The sequence below is a fragment of the Narcine bancroftii genome, chromosome 1 (genome assembly GCF_036971445.1).
Source record: "Narcine bancroftii isolate sNarBan1 chromosome 1, sNarBan1.hap1, whole genome shotgun sequence".
NCBI classification, from domain to species: Eukaryota; Metazoa; Chordata; class Chondrichthyes; order Torpediniformes; family Narcinidae; genus Narcine; species Narcine bancroftii.
The window spans coordinates 456,460,086-456,486,675 of NC_091469.1; the positions used below are offsets into that span (position 1 = coordinate 456,460,086).

At 40.3% G+C, this 26,590-nt stretch overlaps 1 protein-coding gene across 3 annotated transcripts in view; it reads left to right on the forward strand.

The window, feature by feature from the left end:
* The window catches only part of nebl (nebulette), a 379,969-nt gene that overhangs the window by 143,588 nt on the left and 209,791 nt on the right, over positions 1-26,590 (forward strand). For all 3 annotated transcript variants that reach the window (XM_069914655.1, XM_069914656.1, XM_069914657.1), the window contains exon 3: positions 15,050-15,134. In XM_069914655.1, coding sequence (XP_069770756.1) covers positions 15,050-15,134 — 85 coding nt within the window. The remainder of the gene's footprint in view (positions 1-15,049; positions 15,135-26,590) is intronic.

Genomic DNA, 26,590 nt, shown 5'->3' on the forward strand with positions numbered 1-26,590 from the left:
GTTGTCATTGGCCCATTTCCTTTGGAGTTATGAAACTGTGCACATACGAGTCAATTAGGTACAATTAAAACAGTGATTTTCAATCCTTTTTCTTCCCACTCACATACCACCTTAAGCAATCCCTTACTAATCACAGAGCACCTATGGCATTGGGATTGCTTAAGGTGGAATGTGAGTTTAGAGGGGCAGTTTGAAAAACACTATTTTAGATAAATATCCCATCATTAGATGGAAGGTTATTGATAGAAGATGTTAACTCTGTTTTCCTCCTAAAAGTAATCTCTGACCCACTGAGTATTTCCATCATTTTCTGGTTTTAATTTAGTTTTCCAGCCTCTATGTTATTGTGATTTTTTTAAAATGGGAAAACTTTCTTAATGATTGAAGTTATAACTTTGAGAAAAGAGGATAGCTATTATTGTTAGGCTATAGTTATCTTACTGCAAGGACATTACTACAAGAGTCAACAGGAAGTCACCTGGACTAGCCATTAAAAAAAACCCAGCTGCCTCACCACCAGATACGCCAAAACCTTCCTGCCATCTTGGAACATATGACACCAGGGCTGCATTTGTTCAAGAAGATGGCTTATCACCATCACCTTTCGGTCAAACTGCAATGGACAATAAAAAAAAATGAGAGTGATGCCAATGTACAATATCTATTGGGTACCATTTAGTTCTGCTAGCTTCCAAACTGATGCCTGAATTCACTTCCCCTTTCTTTTTTATTGAATGTTTTCATTGCTATTCTTGTGCAGAACAGTATCTTAAACTAGATTAACAGATGATTTCTGTTCATTTGTTGTTCTAGCTCATTTTTAAATTTGTGGCACATCACTGAAATCTGCATATGATGGTTTATTATGGTGCGTTTTATGGTGATGAGTTCCAGCTCATGATATTGGAAAATAAAACTTAACAAATAATGTTCCTCACAACCCAGTCTTCTGTTTAATTCAGAGCATGAAGAAACAATGGAAGGGTGTATCATAATGAAAAACAAACAAGAGTTTATTTCTATTGCTTGAAATTTGATACCTTTCACCCAGAAAGATGATCCATTTCTACTGCTTCAATTGATAATATGTTCATTGTGTGAGTAATAAATAAATATGCTTTAAATATGAAAAACATAAACTCAGAGGCAAATCAGCCCAACATTTGATCCCTGGATTTTAATCAAAAGTATAAAAGATTTAGTATGAACTACTTCTTTAATGCCTTGTCCATAATGCGAGTATTTTGTCTTTTGAGTAATCATTCATTGTAGAGTTTAGTAGAAAGAACAACTTGTATGGATTTGATACTTGACACAACTCAGTATGTCCCAAAGTAATAAAAACACAATGCTGGAGAAACGCACCTGGTTAAACGGTGTACCTTAGACAGCAAAGATAAAGATACATAACCAACGTTTCGGGTTTGAGCTCTTCATCAAGGTATGAGCAAGTTGTAGGCAGTTGGCCAAACGAAATGGTAGGGGGAGGAGCAGTCCCACAGGCAAGTGGTAATAGGTGGTTAAGGGAGAGAGAGCACACCAGCAAACAGGGGGGAAAAGGAGATAACTCTGTGAATGGAGAGGGAAGGGGGTGGAGAGCTGAAGGAAAGAAGACAGAGGGATGGGGAAGAAAAGAAGACAGAGGGATGGGGAAGAAAAGTTTCTGCTGTTTCTTCATTCTCAAGCCCATGTCCCTAAGTAGTAGAGAGTTTTGTCTTGAAGTTGTATTTCTCTCTGTGGACTCAACTAGACCTGCATATAATGCTTAATGTTCATTTATTTTCCCTGGAATCAGTCACAATATAGGCAAAAATAATGGCAGTTGAAATTACAGAGTGACTTACTCTCAGAAATGTGCTAAGTAAGACATGCATTTTCTGATAGAACCACATTCTTGGGAGACTTGGGGCAAGACAATGCATAGCTAGGTAATCATAGCTAGCAAAGGTGCTCCAGCAACCCGGATTCAATCTTAACCTCCAATGCTGTTGGTGTGGAGTTTGCACAAACCATTAGTATTGCATGAGTCTCCTCCCATGTCCTTAAAATGTTTGTTGTTGTGCTACTGTATATTGTCTGAGTGTGCAGGAGAGTGGTAGAATCTATGTTGGATCGGAGGTGGGGGGGGAGACAGCTTCTAATGAAGCTTTTAGTAGGTTTTCTTTCATTGCAGTAAATAGCTTCTCTTTCCACTTTGCTGAGAGATAGGACTGTTGGCATTATATTAAGACTTCCTTTCAGATTCTTTAGGTGCTCTCACACTGCCCCTGAAAGCAGGTATTTAATCGCCATTTTACTGTTTCATCGATGTGAACACGACCAAAACGATATGGGGGGCCATTTTTGTGCTGCTACTTACCCGCCAAGGTAGGTGGTATCAGAGCTGATCCAGTTCGCATTCGTTCCATTGTAAAAGGCTTACCTGCTTTCTCGGGACTCCAGCGCTATAATGCTGCAGGTCCTGCCTCCTTTTGTACTGGGATGCTGGGTCCTTATAAGAAAGGCAGCGCTGAACCAGTTTTTCTTCGTTCAGTGTGAATGATCCGATCTGACTTGGCTTTAAATATGGGTCATTGACGTGCCAATTTATTAGGATCTCTGTTCTCCACTTGTTTTTGGTGTGCCTCATGTCCCTTCACCTCAAGGTCAGCAGCCTGTTCTTTCTGCAAGATCATCTGTTGTCTCAGACTATTAGATTGTGTAGTATAAATACACAAATTGGTGGGTGTGTACTGCTCTATCGCCCTGAACTGCTACACACAGTGTTGGTGCTCGCATGGCTATGATAAGACTGAATTGATGGAAGGAGGTCTGGAAGTTGAGAGCAGTCTTTGTTCTGCAGAATCCATCTCTCCAAACTTAACTCATCACAGAGAATGCCTGCCAGTAAGACCTTCCTGAATGATTCCATATTGGTCTTATATTACCTCTTATCTTCTGAAAATTCTACTGAACAGCTACCACCTAAATGCGAGAAGTGGAAACCTTTTCCATTGAGGAAATCATAAGGTTATTTCTGATTCCCATTATGAACACATTGCAGTCAGTACCACCTTGCCACCTTTTGTCACTGAAAAGAAAGGAGATCAAATCATTTGATGGAATACAGTGAGAGATGTGAGAGAGTTCTGACATGGCCACTTGGGAAGTCCTGTGGCCAGGAAGTTCAGAGTTAAAATGTTTTTGACCTTTCCATAGTATTTCATGTATCTCGGTAGTTAGAGCCTTTATAAAATCAGAGGCTGCAAATATGTTTGTCATTAGAGAGGTCTAGCTAATAGGTAGTAGCTCTGACAATTCTGTGGAATTAGGGTCTTTGCAGACAGGCATGTGTTTGCCTTCTGTTTTGAGGTTCGATCCAAGTCTGCATGGCCAATTATTACAGTACCCATTCGATTTGAATGTTCTTAGTGGTATCACTGATGCATGTACTGAACAGTCACCTTGACAGCTAAAACATGAAAGTCTGCAGACAGCGTGATTGAAATACCAACACAATGCTAGAGAACCTCAGTAGGTCAAACTGTATACTTTATGTAGCAAAGATAAAGATAACCAAGGTTTCGGGTTTGAGCCCTTCATCAAGATATGAGCAAAATAGAGGCAGGTCCTGAATGTAATAGTGGGGGGGGGGGGGGGGGGGAGGAGGATGGACAGGGGGTGGAGCACAGACCTACAGGCAGGAAGTGATAGGTGGATAAAGGCGGGAGGGCACATCAGCAAACATGGGGTTCAAGGTATGAGCAAAATATAGGCTGGCACCTGAACACAATGTTTGGGGGGGGACAGGGAAGGAGCTGGGCATCCAAACACAATGGTGGGGTGAAGGGCAGAGGGTGGAGCCAGGCACCCAACAATGTTAGGGGGAGGGGTAGGAAGAGGAGCCAGATGCCCAAACAGTGGTGGAGAGGGCCAGGTGACAGGTGGATAAGGGAGGGAGGGCACACCAGCAAGGAGGGGGATGTGGGATAGCTCTGTGAATGGAGAGGGAAGGGGGTAGAGTCCTGGAGGAAAGAAGTCAGAGGGATAGGGAAGAGAAGGAGAATGGAGAGCAGGAAATGGAGTAGTGGAAAGGCTGAGGTGATGGTAGACAGAGGACATCTTGTATCATCTTGCCTGGAAGACCTCATCTTGGGAACAAATGCGATGGAAACTGAGGAAATTAGAGAAAGGAATTCAATCTTTGCAGGGGACTGGGTATGAAGAAGTGTAATTGAGGTAGTTGTGAGAGTTTTCTAAAAAAAAACCTGCGGAAAGCTAGTCTTCGATTGTTGACTTCAGGAAAGGAAAGCCAGAGGTATACAATCAAGTGATCATTGGGGGATCAGAGGTGAAGAGGATGAGCAAATTTAATTTCTTGGGAATCACTATCTTGGAGAATCTTTCCTGGACCCTACACACTAATGGAATTGTAAAAAAAGCATGTCAATGCTTCTACTTCCTCAAGAGTTTGCAGAAGTTTGGTTTGACATCAGAAACCCTGGCAAATTTCTACAGAGGTGTGGTAGAAAGTGTGCTGACCGGCTGGTATGGAAACACCAATACCCTTGAGCGTAAAGCCCTCCAAAATGTAATGGACACAGCGCAGAACATCACAGGCAAAATCCTCTCCATTATTGAGCACATCTACAGGGAATGCTGCCATCGGAGGGTAGCATCAATCATCAAAGATTCTCACCACCCAGCACACACTCCATTCTTGCTGCTGTCATCAGGAAAGAGGTGTACGTGCCACACGACTCACACCACCAGGTTCAGGAACAGCTGCTACCCCTCCACCTCAGACTCCTCAACAACAAACTCAATCAGATACTCATTTAAGGAGTCTTACTTGTGCATTTTTATTGATTTTCTTTTTGTTCTCTCTCTATTGTACAGTCAGTTTATTTACAGTTCCTTGTTTGTTTATAGGTTTTACGCTGTGTACAGTTTATTTTTTGCACTATTAATTAGGGGTAATTCTGCCACACCTGCAGGATAAAGGAATCTCAGGATTGTATGTGATGTTATGTATGTAGTCTGACAATGAATCTAGTATCAAAGATACTCCTCCACCACCATCAACTTAGCCCTTACCTTCATCTCCTCCATTTCCTGCTCATATGCCCTGGCCCATTCTGCCCCTAAACCACAAAAACAGGATTCCCCTTGTCCTCACCTACCACCCCACCAGCCTCCACATCCAACACATTACCTTTCAAATTTTCCATCACTTACAACGTGATCTTGACAATCTGACATATCTTATCCTCTCTTTCCTGCTCTACCTTCCGTAGGGACTGCTCCCTTTGTGACTCCCTCATCTGCTCATCCCTTCCCATTCATCGCCTCCTGCTGCCACAGGAATTGCCACATTTGTGCCCACACCTCCTCCTTCACCACCATTCAAGGCCCCAAACAGCAACACTTCACTTGTGAATCTGCACCATTGTGGCCTTCTCTAAATCAGAAAGACCGAACAAAGACTGGGAGTTTGCTTCAGCAAGCTCCTTCCCTCTGTCCACATCAATGACCAGGATCTCCCAGTGGCCAACCATGGGTAGGAGAGGAAATACGGGGTGATCTTCGGAACCCTTGAAGTTGCCAAGTTCCTGACAGAATCTGTGTCCTCTTGCCCATCAGGGTACACCTCACAGACATATTGGGGGTTGGCGTGGAGGAGGTGGACCCTTTCGACCAATGGGTCGGACTCATTGGTTGTATCTGGTGGCTCTGCTCGTGGTGATACCTCTGATCAGCAGGTACTAGCACAGCTTGTCATTCATAAAGGAGGGCCCTCGGTCGCTATGGATATAGCAAGAGAACCCAAACAGAGTGAAGAGGCTGCTTAGGTCCTTGATGACTGTGGCAGCTGTCATGTCTGGGCAGGGGATGGCGAACGGAAAACACGAGTACTCGTCAATGATGTTGAGGAAGTACACATTGCGGTCTGAGGAGGGGAGGGGTCCTTTGAAATTGATCCTTAGCCGTTCAAAGGGGTGGGTGGCCTTTATCAGCTGTGCTCTATCCGATTGATAGAAATACGGTTTGCACTCTGTGCAGACCTGGCAGTTTCTGGTCATAGTCCTGATCTCTTCAATGGAGTAAGGCAGATTGCGGACTTTGATAAAGTGAAAGAACCAGGGTGTCAGAGATCGTTGTGGAGGGTTTGTAATCAATCTGGGCGCTGATGCATGTTCCAAGGGTTAAAGCATCTTGGTGCTCACTGAATTTCCTGGGCCGGTGCAGATATCATAATTGTAGGTGGAAAGTTCAATTCTCCACCTCAATATCTTGTCATTTTTGATTTTACCTCTCTGCTGGTTGTTGAACATGAAAGCCACCACCCATTGGTCAGTCAGCAAGGTAAATTGTTTGCCAGCTATGTAGTGTCTCCAGTGCCATATTGCCTCGAGAATAGCTTGGGCCTCCTTCTTGACAAAGGAATGTTGAACTTTAGGGTCCTGGAGAGTGCAGGAAAAGAAAGCAATGTGTCTGCCTGCCTGCCTGAATAAATGTGGTAGCCATAGTGAAGTCGGATGCATCACTCTCCACCTAGAATGAGATAGATTTGTCCACGGCGCGCATCTTAGCCTTGGCACTGTCTGTTTTGATGTGGCTGAAAGCTCCATGGGCCTCTGGTGCCAGGGGAAAGGAGGTAGATTTAATGAGGGGCGGGTCTTGTGAGCATAATTGGGGACCCACTGGGCATAATAGGAAAAGAAGCCCAGACACCTTTTTAGGGCTTTGACGCTGTGGGGGAGGGGAAGTTCCAAAAGGGGTGCATGTGATTGGGGTTGGGGCCAGTGACTCTGTTCTCCAAGATGCAGCCAAAGATGGCAAGGCAGGTTGTGCAAAGTAGGCATTTAGCCTTACTGTATGTGAGGCTAGGAGTTTGGCGGACTGGAGGAATTTTTGGAGGTTGGTGTGTCATGGTTCTTCAGGTCATAGCTGAAATGGTGAAGTTGTCCAGATGCAGCACATATTGGTCTACTACTCGGTCCATCTCCCGCTGGAAGGCTGAGACCCCATTAGTGATGCTGAAGGGAACCCTCAGAGGGAGCCATCCTCCTTGAAACCAGTATATTGGCGGTCCTCCAGGTGGATGGGAAACTGATGATGTGCTGAATTTCGGTCGATGGTGGATATTGTGTAATTTAGTTTACCAGATATGGGGAAGAGGGTACACATCCAACTGCATGTATCTGTTAATGGTCTGACTGATATCAGTGACCATCCTGTTTTTCTCCCCATTCCTCACCACCTCCAATTGGGCTCTCCAAGGGCTGATACTGGCTTCAATTATTCTCTCATTGAGTAGCCACTGCATCTCCGACCCAATAAAGGCCCTGTTCCCTGCACTGTACTGCCTACTTTTCGTGGAAACGGGTTTGCAGCCGGGGGTAAGATTAGTGAACAGCAGTGGAGGGGTGATCTTAAGGGTTGAGAGTCTGCAGGTCATGCGCCTTGACAATCTTCGGGTTGCTGGCTGGAAATGATGGGAGGAGAGATTTGGGGTTTTTGCTGGTGGAGTGCAGTGGGCAATTTAAGAACTGCTGATTACAGATAGTGGGGGGGGGGGGGGCATCGTACTCCATCATCATGCTTTTAAGGTGGCATTGGAAGTCCAGTTCCAGAAGCAGAGCAGTGCATAGCTATGACATCACCAGGAGTTTAAAGTCTTTGTAGACTGTGCTCCTCACGGTTAGGGTCACTATACAGTAGCTGTGAACATCAGCCATATGGGACTTTGAGGCCAAGGAGATTGTATGAGTCACTGACCTAAACTCAAGGGAGGAGCATTGCACCTTGTCCGGGTGGAAGAAGCTCTCCGTGCACCCACTATCAAACAGATAGCTCATCACCTGGCTGTTTACATGGATGTCCATCATCGATCTGGTGAGTTGGTGAGGATTACCTTGATCCAGCGTGATGTACGCCTGTGTCAGGTTGCTGACTGCAGCTGCAGTAGAGAGTTCGTATGTTTGGTTTCCAGATGGTAGCATCCAAGATGGCAGCCCCCACGGCTCACATGCGGCGCTACTGGGTCTCTAAGATGGCAGCATTCAATGGCGGCCCCCACGGCTCGGTATGTGGTACTACTGGGTCTCAGAGATGGCAGCATACAAGATGGTGGCCCATTCAGTCCGCATACAGCATTGGTGAGTTGGGATGACTTGAACTTTCACACTTTCGTGTAATGCACTTTCTTCCTGCAGTTGGAGCAGACTGCGCGTTTCCCTGGGCAGCATTTCCTCAGGTGCTTTCCCAAACTGTAGAAGTAGCATTTCGGGTGCTCATGGAGTACAGCGGCTGTGGTTGGATCACTGGCGGTGCGTGATGTTGGCAATTGTGCAAAATGGCGGCACCCAGGGAAACCACAACGCGGCTGCATTGTCGACCAAGTTGGCTTCCATATTCTGGAGGGCCACCTCCAGCATGTTCACCAGTTTAACCACCCTCTGCAAATTGCGCTCACCTTGTTCCAACAGTCTCTGATGGATATAGTTGGACCTGATGCCTATGACATATGTGTCTCTAATCGGGTCTTCCACGTTCTCTGTGGCCGTTACAGCCTTGCAGTCGCAGGCCTGTTGGGAATTTATAGGGCCCAGAGGTACTCAGCACTCGATTCTCCAGGTCGCTGTTTTCGGGTGGCCAGGAGATGTGTCGTAGACCTCGTTTGCCTTCTTCAGGTACTGGTCTTTCAGAATGTCCATCGCCTCTGGATATGACACAGTGTTCCTGATCATTGAGTATACTAGAGGTCCGACCCAGGAGAGTAGTATCTGTAGCTTGTCATTCTCTGATCGAACAATGGCAGATGGTGCCTGCAGGAACGCTTTGAAGCAACGCAGCCAGAGTTCGAAGTTGGTGGAAGGTTCAGGTAATTGAGGGTCGATTTCCAACTTCTCCAGCTTCAGGATCTGCCCCATTGTTAAATCTTGTTATGAATAAAATTGATGCAGCATCAATAACTCAGAAAGACTGGAAGTTACGTAAAACTGATAGGCTTTTATTCACAATAGAATGGAGGCAGGTCCATGCTGGTGACTGTCCTGAACTGGGAGGGAGCTGTGGGACAGTCACCTTTATTCAGGAGCCTGTAGGAGTGACCACAGGTACAGCCAGCCAATAGGCATGCCCAGTCAGTTAAATATACAAACAGTGGTTTACCACATCTATCTGTATCTTTGTTTCATAAAGTGCACTGTAAGTTTGAGCTCATTCTGTGTTTTTAGGAATGAGTTCTGAATCTATGTTTAATATTCAGATCAATCCTATAAATTACAGAAAAAATTGAAGTACCATGATTAAAAGTTTTAGGCTGCACCCAAAAAACTTCAATTTGTGATTGTAATTGAGAAAACAGTTACATGCTGATCGTGATGTCATTAGCAAGAAACAAGTTGCTGGAGGATCTCAAATCAGGCAGCATCTAAAATATAAAACAAAGAACAGTAGAACTTTACATGTTGAGTCTCATTAAGGTCTTGACGAAAGTTCTTGACACAAAACGTGGATTCTCCTTTTCCTTCTACAAATTCTGCCTGCTCCACTGAGTTCCTGCAGCAACTTGCTTTTTTTTTTGCACTGGAATCCAGCATCTAGAGTCTTTTATATTTCTAATGATGTCATTAACTGTGCAGTTACTCTTCTTTCTTCTTCTTCTTTGGCTTGGCTTCGCGGACGAAGATTTATGGAGGGGGTAAAGGTCCACGTCAGCTGCAGGCTCGATTGTGGCTGACAAGTCCGATGCGGGACAGGCAGACACGGTTGCAGCGGTTGCAGGGGAAAATTGGGTGTTGGGTTTTTCCTCCTTTGTCTTTTGTCAGTGAGGTGGGCTCTGCGGTCTTCTTCAAAGGAGTTACTACTGTAAAAAATAATCACATTTACTTACATGTCCAGGCACAATTACTTGGTTACTTGGTTCATCCTACTCTGGGGTAGTATGGTGTATGAACAATTGATGCTTAATGAAGTTAGCTATGTGATCCCATTTTAAGGCATTTCTTTTTATTCATCACAATTATTGAGAAATTGTGTAGCCAAATGTTGCCCAACACATGGGGCGAAGATGAGTAAGTAAATGGTCTGATGGCTTCTTCTAATGATGTTGAATGAGAGACAATTCGGGCAACATGGTTAGTGTAGTGCTCTTACAGAGCCAGCGATTGGGGCCAGGGTTCAAATCGCCTGCTGCCTATATAAGGAGTTTGTACGTTCTCCCTGTGTCTGCGTGGGTTTTCCCCGGGAGCTCTGGTTTCATCCCACCTTTCAAAATGTAGGGGGGTTGCAGGTGATTTGGATGTAATTGGGTGGCACGGACTCATGGCTGATAGGGCCTGTTACTGTGCTGTATGTCTTAATTTAAATGTACTGTTGATCAAGCTCTGGGATATTTCTTCTTGCTCCTCTAGATGTTTTACAGTTTAATATTAGGAATTCAGCACCTGAAGGAATCTATATCCTGTTGGCATTGCATGGAATTTCATCTTTAGTTACGTGCAGCATTATTTGAGTGCGGATGGTACTGATGTGGGCAAACAATTAGTGAAGTATGCTGAAGGCACTCAGTGCTTGGAAACCAGTCAGGTGTTAAATTATACACATATGTTGGTGAAGAGTGAAGAGGTGGACGATATTCAGCTTGTGAAATTGGATTTGAATGTGCGAAAGTAAAGCAAGTCATGAAATACAGTGTTTAGAGCAGCGTCATGGTGGAAACGTTTATATCATAACCATGTTACAACAATACTATAAAAATAAAAATAATAGTGCACAAAAAGTAGGGCAGTGTCTTTGGTTCAGAAATCTGATGGCAGTGGGGAAGAAGCTGTCCTTGTGCCGTTGAGTGCTCATCTTCAGGCTCCTGTTCCTTTTTCCCGATGGTAGCAGAGTGAAGAGGTGGTGGGGATCTTTGAGGATAGAGGCTGCTTTTTTAAGACACCACCTCATGCACAAGTCCTTGATGGAGTGAAGTCTGGTACATGTAATGTCTCAGGCTGAGTTAACAACACTCTGGAGTTTATTCTTGTCCTGAGAGCTGGTGCCTCCATACTGGCAATAATGCAACCAGCCAGAATGCTCTCCACATTACACCTGTAGAAGTTTACGAGAGTCTTTGGTGACATACAGAATCTCCTCAGACACCGCATAAAGTATAACCGCTGGTGAGACTTATTTTTGATTGCATCAGGATGGAGGCTCCAAGACAGATCCAAGGGGATGTTGACACCCAGGAATGTAAAGTTCTTGACCCTCTCTACTATTGAGTCCTTGATGAGGACTGAGTCATGTTTCCCTGACTTCCTCCTGAGGTCCACAATCATCTCCTTAGTTTTGCTGATGTTGAGTGCAAGGTTGTTGTTGTTACACCATTCACTGAGCTGATCTATCTTCCTCCTGAATGCTTCCTCTTTGCCGTTTGTGATTCTGCCAACAACTGTGGTTTAATTGGCAAACTTGAAGATAGCATTGGAATTGTGCCTGGCCACGCAGTCATGGGTGTATTGTGAGTAGAGCAGTGGGCTAAGCATGCATCCTTGGGGTGCACCTGTGTTGATAATCAGTGAGGAGGGGGCATTATTTCCAATTCATACTAACTGTGGTCTTCCGATGAGAAAGTCAAAAATCCAGTTGCAGAGGAGGATACAGAGGCCAAGAGTTTGTAGTTTAATGACCAGCACTGAAGGAATAATGGTATTGAAGGCCAAGCTGTAGTCAATGAAGAACAGTCGTATGTATGTATGAATTGCTGTTTTCGAGGTGATCCAGAGTTGAGTGGAGAGCCAGTGATATAACATCTGCTGTGGAGCAATTGTGATGAGAGTCAAATTGCAGTGGGTCCAAGATCTTTACTTAGGTTCATGTTAATTCTGGCCATGCCCAAGCTCTCAAAGCATTTCATTACAGTAGAAGTTAGTGCTAGTGGACGGTAGTCGTTGAGGAAGCTCACTCTATTTTTCTTTGGTACTGGGATGATTGATGCCATTTTGAAGCAGGTGGGAACCTCTGACTGCAGCAATGAGAGGTTGAAAATATCCGTGAACTCTCTGGCTAGTTGGTTTGTACAGATTTTCAGTACTCTGCCAGGTACGCCATCAGGGCCTGACACCCTGCTAGGGTTCACTCTCTTGAATGATGTTCTGACATTGCCCTCAGAGACAGATATCACAGGGTCCTCAGCCTTTTCAGATATTCTAGTAGGCACTGTTTGGTTCTTCTTCTCAAAGTGGGCATAGAAGGTGTTCAACTCATCAGGTAATGAAGCATCACAGCTATCTCATGCTTACCCTATAATGTCTGCACTCCCTACGATAGCTGGCGTATATCTGTCTTTAGCCCCCTCTGGAATTCCCACTTTGCTTCAGACATGGCCTTCTGCAGGTCGTACCTGGACTTTTTGCAAAGATCCCAATCCGCTGATGACCATAGTGTAGATCTCCCGGTTACTCTGTGGCTGCATAGATTCCCCTTTACAATTGCCTACATGCTCTCTTCCATTTGCCCTGCTGTGGCAATAAATTGCTTCTAACAGTCAAAATCTACTCTTCTAGTATCCTTAATATACTGGTACAATTATTGAATTGAATTTGTGAAGACTTTAAATATTACCCATATTTCCACAACGTGAGTGGAAATGTTGGCACAATACAGACGTTGCATAATGGTTGGTCCAGTTGCTTCACAGCTCCAGAGATCTGGATTTGATGCTGGCTTTATGTGCGTTTGTAGAGTTTACACATACTCCCTGTTGGGAGTATGGGGCAGGGTGTGGGGGGTGTTGGAAGTTGATAGCTAAGTGGAAGGAAAGATGGAATTAGCACGTGAAGATTGGTGCCAACAGACTGGACTGAATAATCTGTTTTTGCACTGTATGACTCTGACCTTTCTGGCAATATAAAGGAACATTTTGACTCTTCTCTTAACAGATGCTGTTGTGACCTTGCAGTCATCATGATCTTGGCATTTGCAACATTTGAATTTAATTTAGGATGTTCAATTGATTTATCTTAGTAACTAGTAACTTGGATGCTTGTTGTCCTGTGTTACAGTGGCACTCATTTTGCTGACACATGAACAGGCAGGGAATGAAGGAAATCAGACCATGTACAGGCAGATGAGCAGTTTAAATTGGCATCATAGTTGGCACAGAAATTGTGGGCTGTAAGGCCTATTCCTGTGCTGTTCAATGAAAGACAACTGCTTTGAGCTTGTAGATTCTCAGGAAGTCAGGAATGTCAGCATTATAAAGTCCCAAAAGCACTATTTGCTGGCACTGTAATTTTCAGTTTGCTTCCCCAAAATACCCCCATGGAATCCATACTCAGGGAGGATTTTGCTGAGTTTACCCATCTTGTGTTTAAGGGATCAAAGCAGGAAATGTCAGAAAGGAGCAGCAGATCAGGCAGTAATTGTGGTTAGTTCAGTCATCAGCTATATATATACTGTGGCTGCCATGGTGTAGGCAGAACTTGCAGAAGGCCCCTACCTTTAGTGAAGGGCATCTGACATTCTCAACTTTGGTGTGTGGCAGTAGATAGAGTTAATATTTCAGGGTGAAAATCTTTTTTTTTTGACAATGGAAAGACGAGAAAACAAATTATTTTTAAATTGGAATGAGAAAATGGACAGATGATACAGTATATCTCTGATGGGGCAATCAAAGGTTATCCAAGTGATTCCAATGTTTAGAGACACCTGATTGATAATGAGAAATTAGAAAATGAAAAGGTTAATAAAACTGTGAAAAGTAGCTGATGATGAGAAAAATACAGGAAATGTTTAGCACATCAGAGAGTGACTTCATTACTTTAAAAAAGGATTAACATTACATGCAAAACAAAAAAGTTGCTGATATCATTGATTTTAATTTTGAGTCTTAAAGGTTGCAGTGAGCCCAGATTGACATGGTGATACTGTTCCTCAGGCTTGTGTTGAGCCTTATTGGAACATTGCAGGATGATTGGAATGGAATGAAGCAGATAATGCAGCTCTTCTTCTAACTTAGAGTTCTTAGTTTAATGCTCATGATGTGATTTCTTCCTTGTAGAAATCAATGCAGAATTAGGATTCTTCTTCACAGAGTATTACTGTTTAATCTGCAGAGATGGCCCTGAACTTCCAGTTGCCCTTCATTTTAATTCTTCCTTCCATAGTCACACTAACTTGCACTGGCTTCTTGTGCTATGACGATGAGGGACAGCCTTCATCTTCCATCTCAGAGCTGACTATTTCTGCTGTAAGCTTATCCATCTGTAATACAATATTAACTCAATTTATTTTCTATTTATATTTCCAATGTTTTCCTTTTTGGTTTCAGGTTTTGCAATTGCTGCATTTCACTGTTTCATATATCTCTTTGTTTATTTTCTCTTTTTCCATTTCTGTCATCGGCTCAGCGAACATTGGAATCATTTGCCTTTGCCCTATTAAAAAGATTCCTTTTCTCCCATCCATTGCTTCTTTGTCTCCTTTGAATCCTAAAATTACATTGTTTTCTCGCCTTTTTGATGAAGAGTCTTCAACTTGAAAATTTGACTCTGTTTTACTTTCAAGCTTGCTGAGCATTTCTAGTATTTTCTGTTTTGGTTTCAGACTTTGTCAAATGCAGTTAATTCATTTTCAATGAGCGCTAGGGATTTGGCTCCTACATATTGATTTCAGTGGTGTTTGAAAGTCTATGGGAAAGAAAAATAGCGTTGTTCCCTTTTTAAGATTTTGAAGGCTGATAAATGTTTTTTTTTCTTTTTTTAATTCATTTTAATTTTTTTCAATGATTTTATTTCACTTTTAATAGATTTCAAATATTTCTGAATGTTATCTTTGGCAAGCAATGAACATGGGATGCACCTTTTGTTAGCTCACAAATCTGTCATTGTGGTTTGGCAGTAGGGTTTCTTCACTGTCATTACGACAATGACTGGTGACAGCCAGTGTCAATGGAATAGGTGTAATATTGAAACTAAAGCTGAACAAGACAGTCTAATTTTGTAAAAATGAAGCACATGTTCTTTTTGTATTTAATTTATTATATTCTGATTGCTATTCTGTTTTATTGTTTCAGCCATTACCCAAAGCAACAATTCACCATTGTTGCTGATACACCAGAAAACCTCCGTCTGAAGCAACAAAGTGAACTTCAGAGTCAGGTAACTTTGTCAGGATTAAGTATTATCTCAGGTGTGGAAATTCCCAATGGTTTGTTTACTCAGAAATCATCCATTAAAAATTCTGTTTCTACCATTTATGTTCAAAAATGAACTGTAATTGTAAATTGATTTTCTTCCCTTTAATTTTGTTTCATTCATTTTTGCCTTTATTAATTTGAGAGATATTGTCTTGCAGGAAAAATTAAGTCTAATATATTTACCAGGTTCTCGTGAGTTGGAGGTTCTTATTAGGAGAGGTTATACTAAGAAATTTATTTCTGCAAAATATCTTTTATTAAAGCAGGCACTATTTAAAAAAAAAAAGAATATGTAAATCTAGACAGAAATGGGAGGTTGATTAAATATTGCAATTGATGAGAAAAGATGGACTGAACTCTGTGAAGACTATAACAAATATTATTAATATTATACAGTTTAGTTCAATATAATTATTTATGTCAATTATATTTAACACCACGAAAATTGCACAAAATGATATTGGATTTATCAGATAAATAGATGTAGTGATGAAATAGGAACTTTTTTGCACTCTTGGTCATGTTCTAAAGTTAAAACATTTTGGATGGATTTAGGAAAGTTTTTAGAACAGATTATTGGGATTGTTATTCCACGAAATCCAGATTTATATTTGTTGGGGAATATAGAAGGAACAAGATTTAAATTAAAAATTAAAATAGTTTTAGCAGTGGCAAGGGAGTGTATTGCAATGACTTGGAAATCAGAAGTACATTTGTGTATAGAGAGATGCCATTCGGAAATTTAAAGTTGTATACCTTTGGAGAAAATAACATATAAATTGAGAAATAAATATTCAACTTTTGTACAAATTTGGAGCCCATATATGCAAAGTTTTGGGATAAATATGTAAAAATGTACTTCCAGCCTCTTAAGAACTGTTATAATCTTTTTCTTTAAAGTCATTTAATATAAAATCCCAGTGTGTGAGCCAACTCTTCGTGCAATCCAGATTGATATTATTTTTTCATTATACTTTTCTTTTTTATATTATTATTTTATATAACTATATATTATACCTATTGTTATTACTTTAACTTTTTTAGTAGTTGGGGGGGGGATTAGAGGGGAGGGAGGGTGGGTAAGAGGGAGGGGTTATTATCATGTAATCATTGTAACTTTTAAAATTTGATTAAATATTGACTCTACAATTATAATTACATTGATGAACATTTTAAATAAAATATTTTAAAAAAGCACTTAGGCTTGATATGCACGAGTCACATTGGACCAAAAATAGAGGTAAAATATTTGAAAAGAAAGGATCACCACTTGCAGCATGTTTATTATTTGTGGAGAGTGATACAGGCCTACTCATATTAACCAAGATGAATCAACTGATAAGACCATTGCAACAACCCGAGATGTTCACTGCAAATTGCAATCTCCATATCCTGTCACAAAATGATGTAATGTTAAAGGGCTTTCATCTTATTTTATTTCTGTTATCCTGATCAAGATTATTTCTTTATTTATTATTTAATCACAGTATCTGCAGACTTTCCTGGTTCACTCAAGTCAAAACAGTTTTTTTTTCTATTTTTAAGCAGTTTATTTCTCAATAATCACCTCCCAGCACTATGCAACTAATTTTCTTCTCCTTAACACCAAGTTTGAGAAAACATGTAACTAATGGAGTTCCACAGGGATCCATTGTGGGACCCCTGCTCTTTGAAATATTTATAAATGTCCTAGCTGAAGAAGTGGAAGGATAAGTTAGTAAGTCTGTGAATCATACAAAGGTTGGAGGAGTTGTAGGTAGTGGTGAAGGTTGTGTGGGTTACAGAAGGATATAGACAGGTTGCAGAGTTGGCCAGAAAAGTGGCAGATGAAGTTCAATCCGGATGAGTGTGAGGTGATGCATTTTGTAAGGACAAACCAGAAGGTTGAGTACAGGGTTAATGGTCGGAACTTAAGAGTGTGGATGAACAGAGGGACCTTGCGATCCAAATCCATACATCTCTCAAGGTTGCTGCGCAGGTTGATAGGATAGTTAAGAAGGCCTTTGGGATTTTGGGCTTCATTAATAGGGGGATATAGTTCAGGAGTAGTGAGGTCATTTTGCAACTCTACAAATTTCTGGTGAGACCACACTTGGAATATTGTATTCAGTTCTGGTTACTTCATTATAGGAAGGATGTAGAAGCCATGGACAGGGTGCATAGGAGATTTACCAGGATGCTGGCTGGATTGGAAAATAATTTTATGAAGCAATGTTAGCAGAGATGGGACTTTTCTCTTTGGAGCATAAAAGGATGAGAGGAGACTTGCCTAATCTTGCCTACAAGATTAGAGTCATAGATAGTGTGGACAGCTAACACCAGTTTCACAAGTCAGGAATGGCAAACACCAGAGGATATGGTGGGGAGGTAAGTTTAGAGGAGACCATAACCATATAACCATATAACCACTTGCAGCACAGGACAGGCCAGTTCGGCCCTACTAGTCCATGCCGTAACAAATCCCCACCCTCCTAGTCCCACTGACCAGCACCCGGTCCATACCCCTCCAGTCCTCTCCTCTCCATGTAACTATTGTTAGGTAAAAACATCATGAGCTGGGAATGTAGAGGGAGTCACCCAGTGCTGGGCCGTAACAAGATGCAGTTGTGACCTTGTACTCTCAAGATAAGAGTGGGGATGACAAATTGATGTGCAGGAGGCTAGCAGAGAGGGACAGCAACAGTTTATTCATTGGACAATGTCATGGTATGATAATTTACTAAGTACGTATCCTAAGGTATATAAAAAACACCATTTGCTGATAACGGCAGAATGCACCTTCTCCAACTAACACTGTTAGTTGCAAGTGTTACAATCCGGCAATAAAGAACAAAGAACCTTGATTTCGACTCAGTCTGGTGTTTGACTCACTCATTCATGAACAAAGCAGACCTAACACTATCCAGGCTATCCTTAAATGTAACCAATGATCCCGCCTCAACCACGTCTGCCGGAAGCTCATTCCACATCCCTACCACCCTTTGCGTAAAGAAATGTTCCCCTTATAATTTTCCCCCTATAATTTTCCCCCTTCAATCTTAAACCATGCCCTCTAGTTGGAATCTCCCCCACTCTTACTTGAAAAAGCCTATCCACATTTACTCTGTCTGTCCCTTTTAAAATCTTAAACACCTCTGTCAAGTCCCCCCTCAATCTTCTACGCTCCAGAGAAAAAAGCCCTAGTCTGCACAACCTTTCCCTGTAACTCAAACCTTGAAATCCTGTCAACATTCTCGTGAACCTTTTCTGCACTCTCTCTATTTTGTTTATATCTTTCCTATAATTTGGTGACCAAAACTGTACACAGTACTCCAAATTTGGCCTCACCAATGCCTTGTACAATTTCATCATAACCTCCCTACTCTTGAATTCAATACTCCGATTTATGAAGGCCAACATTCCAAATGCCTTCTTCACCACACCATCTACCTGAGTATCAGCCTTGAGGGTACCATTTACCATCACTCCTAAATCCCTTTGTTGCTCTGCACATCTCAATAGCCTACCATTTAATGCATATGACCTCTTTAGATTTGCCTTTCCAAAATGTAACACCTCACACCTGTATTAAATTCCATCAGCCATTTCTCAGCCCACACCTCCAGCCTTCCTAAATCACCTTTTAATCTACGGTAATCTTCCTCACTGTCCACAACACCACCAATCTTTGTATCATTCGCAAACTTGCTTATCCAATTCTCCACCCCTACTTCCAGATCGTTAATATATATAACAAACAATAGTGGACCCAGAACCAATCCCTGAGGAACTCCACTAGCCGCCGGCCTCCAATTGGACAAACATTTTTCTACCACTACTCTCTGACACCTCCCATCCAACCATTGCTGAATCCATTTCACTACCTCCTTATTTATACCTAATGCCTCCATCTTTTTTCCTAACCTCCTGTGGGGAACTTTGTCAATAGCTTTACTAAAGTCTAAATAGACAACATCCACAGCTTTCCCTTCATCAACCTTTTTTGTAACCCCCTCAAAAAACTCTATCAGGTTTGTCAAGCATGATCTACCCCTGACAAAACCATGCTGATTACTCCCTATCAATCCCTGTACCTCCAAATATTTGTAAATACCATCCCTCAGAACACTTTCCATCAACTTGCCCACCACAGACTCACGGGCCTATAATTCCCAGGTTTACATTTGGACCCTTTCTTAAACAGCGGAACCACATGCACAACCCTCCAATCCTTTGGCACTACCCCCGTGGCCAGTGACATCCTAAATATCTCTGTTAATGGCCCCACTTTCTGTCCAAAACCCTCCCTGAGTGTCCTTGGGAATATTTTGTCCGGTCCTGGAGATTTATCCACCTTTATCTTTTTCAACACAGCCATCACTACCTCCTCGGTTATCCTTATATGCTTCATGACCTCCCCACTATTTTTCTTTACTGGTTCAATATTTTTTTCCCTAGTGAAATCATTCAAAATTTCCCCCATTTCCTTTGACCTCACTCAGCCTACCCTCGCTATCTACAAGGGGTCCAATTTTATCCCTCACTAATCTTTTACTTTTAATGTACCTATTGAAACCCTTTGGATTTATTTTTACTCTGTCTGCCAAAGCCTCTTTGTGCCTTTTTTGGCTCATTTCCCCATATCCATTTAATTCCCTTACTATGTAAAAACCTATCCATCTTTGTCTTAAATATATTTACTGAGGTCGCCTCCACTGCTTCAATGGGCAGCAAATTCCAATGATTCACCACCCTCTGGGAAAAGCAGTTCCTCCTCATTGTCATGCTACATCTACTAACCTAAATTTTGGGGCTATATCTCCCTCCAATGGAAATGAATGTACCTATCTCAATCTAATCTGTCTTTCATATTTTTACACGTGTATATAAGATCCCCTCTAATTCTTCTAAATTCCAGTGAGTACAGCCCTAGATGACTCGAAGAGAGTTCAGCCGGGATGGGATGGGTTCTAGAGTGTGTTGGCTGCCTTTCTAAGGCATCGGGAAATGTTAATAGAGGGTATGGAAGTTTGCATGATATTTGGAGCTGCACACACCTCCTTTTCCACCAGCTTCTGCCCTTGGGTGGAGGAGCTGCTGTATCATGTGATGCATCCAGTTAGAATGCTTTTGATGCACTTGTAGAAGTTGTTAACCACCAGTAAAACCATGTTGACTTCCCTAATCAGTTCCTTTCTATCTAAGTTCTTACATATCTGATCTCTGAGAAAATCTTAGAATAGAGCAGCATGGTTGGCATAGTGGTTAGTGCAATGCCTTTACAGCGCCAACGATTGGGACTGGACCAGGATTTGAATCCCGTGCTGTCTGTAAGGAGTTTGTACATTCACCCCGTGTCTGTGTGGGTTTTCTCCAGGGGCTCCGGTTTTCTCCCAGTGTTCAAAACGTACTGGCAGTGTGGTGTAAATTGTGTGGCACCGTCTCGTGGGCTGAAATGGCCTGTTATGTGCTGTATGTCTAAATTTAAAAAAAATCCTTCTACGATTTACCCAGAAGATCACTGGCCTATAATTTCCCAGATTAATAGATGTTAATAGATTTTTAATATTTTAAATAATTAATTTTAATTGAACAATTTCCCAGTGAGGCAGATTTTGATTATGATATTCACAGTCTTATTACAGCCCATGGTTGTTTGAGAGGAAGAGTACATGAAGATCAAGATTTCAAGCCCCATATAAACTTTGTGAATTGCCTGCCAGCAATGATCACATCTCTTGGTTTCTGAGAAAAGCACTACCTACCGCGGTCACTTCAAAGCACTGATTTTATTTGGAAGCAGTGAGTTTGCAGTGGAGCTGCTTCAGGAGGCTTTCATATTCAAAATTATTCCTATCCCTCATCATCCCAGGTGCCTCCTGCTAACTAATGATGCAGGCAGAAATGGAGTAATGACGAGGGCTGCTAAATCTGTCCATAAATTAAAGTAAAAATCATAAACCACTCCCACCACCTTGTATTTTCTTTCATTTTCAACTTTTTAAATGTTTTTTATCACATTATGTATAGAACACCTGATCATATCAGCTGGTCTTTCTTTGGTCCTCAATTTTTTTAATCTCTTCCGCTCTCAGTAAAGTTAAATTTTAAATTTAAATTTAGACACACAGCATGGTAACAAGCAATTTCAGCCCATGAGTCCGTGCCACTCAATTTATGCCCAATTAACCTACGGTATGTTTTGAATGGTGGGAGGAAACCGGAGCCGCTGGGGAAAACCCATGCAGACAAGGGGAGAACGTACAGACTTCTTACAGAGAGCGCGGGATTTGAACCCTGGCCCCGCTACGGCAACCGTGCCGAACAAAGGAAAATTAAAACTCACAAAAATATGTTGGTTATTAGTTAATTGGCCACTGTAAATTTCCCAAGTGTGGAGGGTGAGTGATAGAACCTCGAGTGGTGGTGTAGTTGGTGTTGATGGAAATTCTCTGAGAATGAAATGAAATTTATGTCGAATTAGCATGATGGTCGATGTGAACTTGTTGGTTGGAAAGGCATCTTTCCATGAATCGAATTTACAGCTCATTCAGAGTATAAAATACTGCGTAACACTACTAGAGAAAGAAATGGTACTTGTTTCTGGTTACCACTTGAAATGTATGCTGGAGGTGTGATGCATATACTTCATTTGGGTAGAATCTGGGATGTGATTAAGGCAATTATCATGGTTGCTATATTGGGTAAAATATGGGCAGTGGCCTTGTTTATAGCAATTGACATTTAAAATAAAATTACAGCATATATTCTGGTTAAAGATTTATTGTAGTGAGGCTATAGCTCTCGGTTATAGCCCTAAGGCTGCAGCTCGTATCTGCAGGAGAAGAAAGGCACACACACCAGTAAAGTGTATTCGACATTGAGTTCATTTAGTGGCAGTCTTCCTTTTATAGTCAGCTTGGCTACCCGGTTGCTGATTGGTTACCTCGGATGCCCAGGCCCTGATTGGGCCCTCTGCGATCCCACGGCAATGATTGGCCAGTTTCAGCGGCCTATGGAAATGGATGTTTCAACCCACACGATGTTTTGCCGGTCACCACGTTCAACGGCCATTTTCTGTGTCGGCCCAAGTCGCGGGCTGCAGGCTGCTACATTATGTCAATATCTCCATCATTCTTCTTTTTCTTTTTAAACTATTTCTATTGAGTTTTATTGAGTTTAACATATTAATCCTACGTACAAAGTCTACTGATATATCGCCACAAAGTAACAACATTTTTAATTTTGTTACTGACTATAGGAACTTTGTTAACACTAACAAAGGAATAGCAATGGAAAATTCACCAGACAATGGTAAAATCAAAATAATAGTTTTTAAATTAAACTATCAATAACATTATAAACTTACTTATCTCTAAACTTAACTCTAAATTTAACCCTACTATGTGCAAATGTAAATGTATGTGTGTAATAAAGTCCCAACCTCTGAAAAGTCCATTTTAAAACTTCAGCATCATTTTAGTCTTGCTTAGAGGTCTCAAATTCTCAGTTCAGATATAATTATAAAGAGCTTTTAAACATCATATCTCAGGCCTCTTTAAACTCACAATTCTTTTGATGAGTTGTCCTTGAGAGATATTCTTCAACCAGAGTGACCATCTTCTGGCCACATATGTATCTGCTATGAAAAAGATAATACAAGTCCTGTCTTCCCATGATCAAATTTTCTTCTTTTGAATGAAGACTTTGGAACCTGGAACAATGAAGCTGTCCTCTTTATCTTAAAGAGACTTTATTGTAAAGTAGGCCTCTCTTTTTGAAATCTACTTATTCTCTTTTCTCCTTAGGTTAGGTGCTTTTCCCCCTTTTCAGGAAAAATTACTGCTGGTCAGTTCTGCATCTGAACAGAATGACGAGTTTCCTTAAAACTGACTTCTTTGTCTCCCATTTCGATAATATATTTCTTGCAAATCTCTCAAGTCACATGGTATATGACATCATTTCTGTCTTCCATCTCAAAGAATCATGTGATTTTAAAATGTTAATGTGCTTTCTTTCTGCCCCTGTAACCGCCCAAAACTAACTTATTAAACCATATCTAGATAAAATATAGTTTTAACATTAGACTAAGGATTAATATTAACACAGATCCATTACACATAAGCATATCACAAATTAATATAAATGTAATTCAAATCCATATATATTCATTGATCAAACATTATTTTTTAAAAAAAATTCTGGATAGAAAACAATAAATTTTATACATATGACATAATATGATCTTGGACAACCATAATATAATTGATTAATCTAGAAAATGAATAAAAAGAAAAAAAGAAAAAAAGAAAGAAAACTAATTCTAATCTATCCCCTCACTCTAATCAATTACCTTATAGAAAAAAAAATAAAGATATGAATCGATTAGCGACCTTCAGAAACTAGAGAAAATCGTTGAAACATCCAAATTACTTAATTCCAATCATGATAGTATTTTATAAATGGGCCTCACTTCTTTTCAAATGGAAACTTTCTATCTATAATGTTGTATCTAATTATTTTCCAAGCTTAAATATGCCATTACACCATGTAACTACTGGGCATGAGTAGGTGAAGATTCATGTTTCCATTTCATTAAAATTGCTTGCTTGGCTATCAACATGCCAAAAGCTAAAACTTTCTCTTGAGATGCAGACACAAGTATATCTAGTTCATGATAAAAAAACCAAACAAGACAATTAAAAGGCATGGTTCTACTTTGATCTTAAAAATGGTCCATAAAGATTGAAAAATGTTTTCCCAAAATCTTACTAAATTGGGGCCCTCCCAAAACTAATGGACCAATTATGTTACAAAAATGTTGCACTTCTCACATAATGGGTCAACATCTGCATTAAAACAAGATAAGTTTGGACATATGTGGTCTATGTACCACCTTAAATTGTAATAAGCAATGCCTTGCATAGAATGAAGAATTGTTCATCAAGCTAAGAGCAGAATACTACTCTTCAACTGAAAATGTTATATTGAGTTAATGCTCCCAATCATTCTTAATCCCAGCCATTGAGGTTGATCTTAAATCATAAATCATCATAAATACATGATATTAATTCACCAGGAACAAACTGAAAATTAAAAATGTATCAAGAATATTTGAATTTGCGATTCAGGAATAATCATGTAATTTTGACTGAACAAAATGCCTAACTTGTAAATATCTAAAGAAATGTCTATTAGAAATATTAAATTGAGCTGACAGTTTTTCAAAGGAGTCAATGATAGCTCGAATAAAAAGATCTTTATAACTGTTGATACCTAATCTGTTCCATTCCTTAAAGCCTGAATCTAATACAGAAGGCTGAAAAAAATGGTTATCTATAATGGGACCAGCAAGAGAAAAACTTTTATAACCAAAATAATTTCTTAAATTGAGTCCATATTCTCAACCTATTTCTCATTATCAGATTATGTGTCAATTTAGAAAAGGAAAAGGATAAAACGGAACCTAAAATTGCCAACATAAATGATTTTATAGAAAACTTCAATTCCACTTCTACCCAAAGTCAACTCACTAATTTATTAAATGTATTAATAAAAGTAAATTACGTATATTAATTGCTCAATAATAAAATCCAAAATTTGGAAGTATTAATTTCCCGTTCCTTTTATTTTTTTGAAGATGGGCTTTTTATATATATGTGGTTGTTTTCCTTGCCATATATATAAGGAAGTAACTGAATCTAATGAGTTAAAGAAAGATTTATGAATGAAAATTGCTAAAGCTTGAAAAAAGTACAGACATTTAGATAAAATGTTCATTTTAATCAAACTGATACAACCAATCATTGTAATAGATAATGTTGACCATCCCAATAATAATACTTTAATCCGATAAAGTGATACTAAGAAATTTCCTTTCAATACATTTTTTATAACTTTTTGTAATATTAATTCCTAGGTAATGAAATTGGTCTTCCACTACTTTGAACAGAAAATTAGAATACAGTGAAAAAGGTCCCTAGACGGGTAATAGTTAATTCTTGTATACCTGTAATTTATAACCTGAAAACTGGCCAAATTGAGCAAGCTACGTTAATATATTTGGTATAGAAACCTCTGGATTTGAAATAAAGAGCTATAGATCATCTGCATAAAGAGATACTTTATGTTCAACTCCATTTCTATTTATTCCTTTAAATTCTCTATACTGTCAGAGGGTGACAGCTGGCAGTTTCAATACTATATCAAAAAGCAAAGGAGTCAAAGGGTATCCTTGATGACGTGTTCCACTATACAGCTAAACATCTTTGATTGTTGTGAATTTGTATGAATTTAAGTCATGGGACATGAGTATAATAATTTAATCCATTTAATGAAATCTGATCTGAAATTACGTTTCCCTAAAATAGCAAATAAATATTCCCATTCTACCTCATCGAACGCTCTCTCAGCATTTAATGAAAGAACAAATTCTATCATTAGGGTGGAGGGTAAATATAATGTATTCAATAATCGATGTATGTAATAATAGAATAATGATTTTTAATAAAACCAGTATGGTTAGAATCGATAATTAATTGAAGAATATTTTCTAATCTATGTGGTAAATCTTTAGATAAAATCCATATCAACATTAAGTAATGAAATTGGTCTATAAGATAAACTTTCTGTTGATTCCTTCATTTTTTTCAGAATAAGAGATATACTAGCTTCATTAAAAGATAAGGAAAGCTTACCATCTTTAAATGAATCTTCAAGCACAGAACTTAGTGAGGTACAAGCTATTTGGAGAAAGATTTATAAAATTCTGCAGGAAGACCATCTGGTCCTGGAGATTTACCAGAGTGCATCCATCACTCTTGACTGAAACTAGTTTTGGTGATCAACATTCCTTCTTTTGGAGAAAGGTTGTTGATGACATGCACTCCCAAAAACTTGAAGCAGACCATTTCAGCAGCATGATATGTATTGTGATGGATTATGTTATATTTTATATTGTATATAGATATATTTTGTGATGCATTGCAGCAGCAGTAAGCAGACACAAAACTCGAGAAAGACTTTTCAACAGGCTTTATTCAGTTAAAAGTCTCTGCGACAGTGGTAGTTGTACTGGTGGCTTCCGCGTGACTGGCTTGGGAGGGGCCGGCGCAGGATTATGTCCCGGGTGGTTGATTGACAGTCGGCTGGGTACAGTTAGGTCTATTCTGGTCGGCAGATTGATAGCCGTCCCGGTGTGGTCTGTCCTCTGATACAGAGATCGCCCCCTGCAGTCGGCTAGTGGTGAATCACCACATGTTTTAAAGGAGATAAATTGTGTGGGGTTTTCAGTTGGGTCACAATGTTATGAGCCCAAAGAACCCCAAAACCCAGCAGCAATAAACATTCAGCAAGACAAGTAGTTACTTAAACAAAATTTGTTTTTAATTATCTTTAAACATGAAAACAGAATCAAAGTTTAACTTATCTCTATACTTA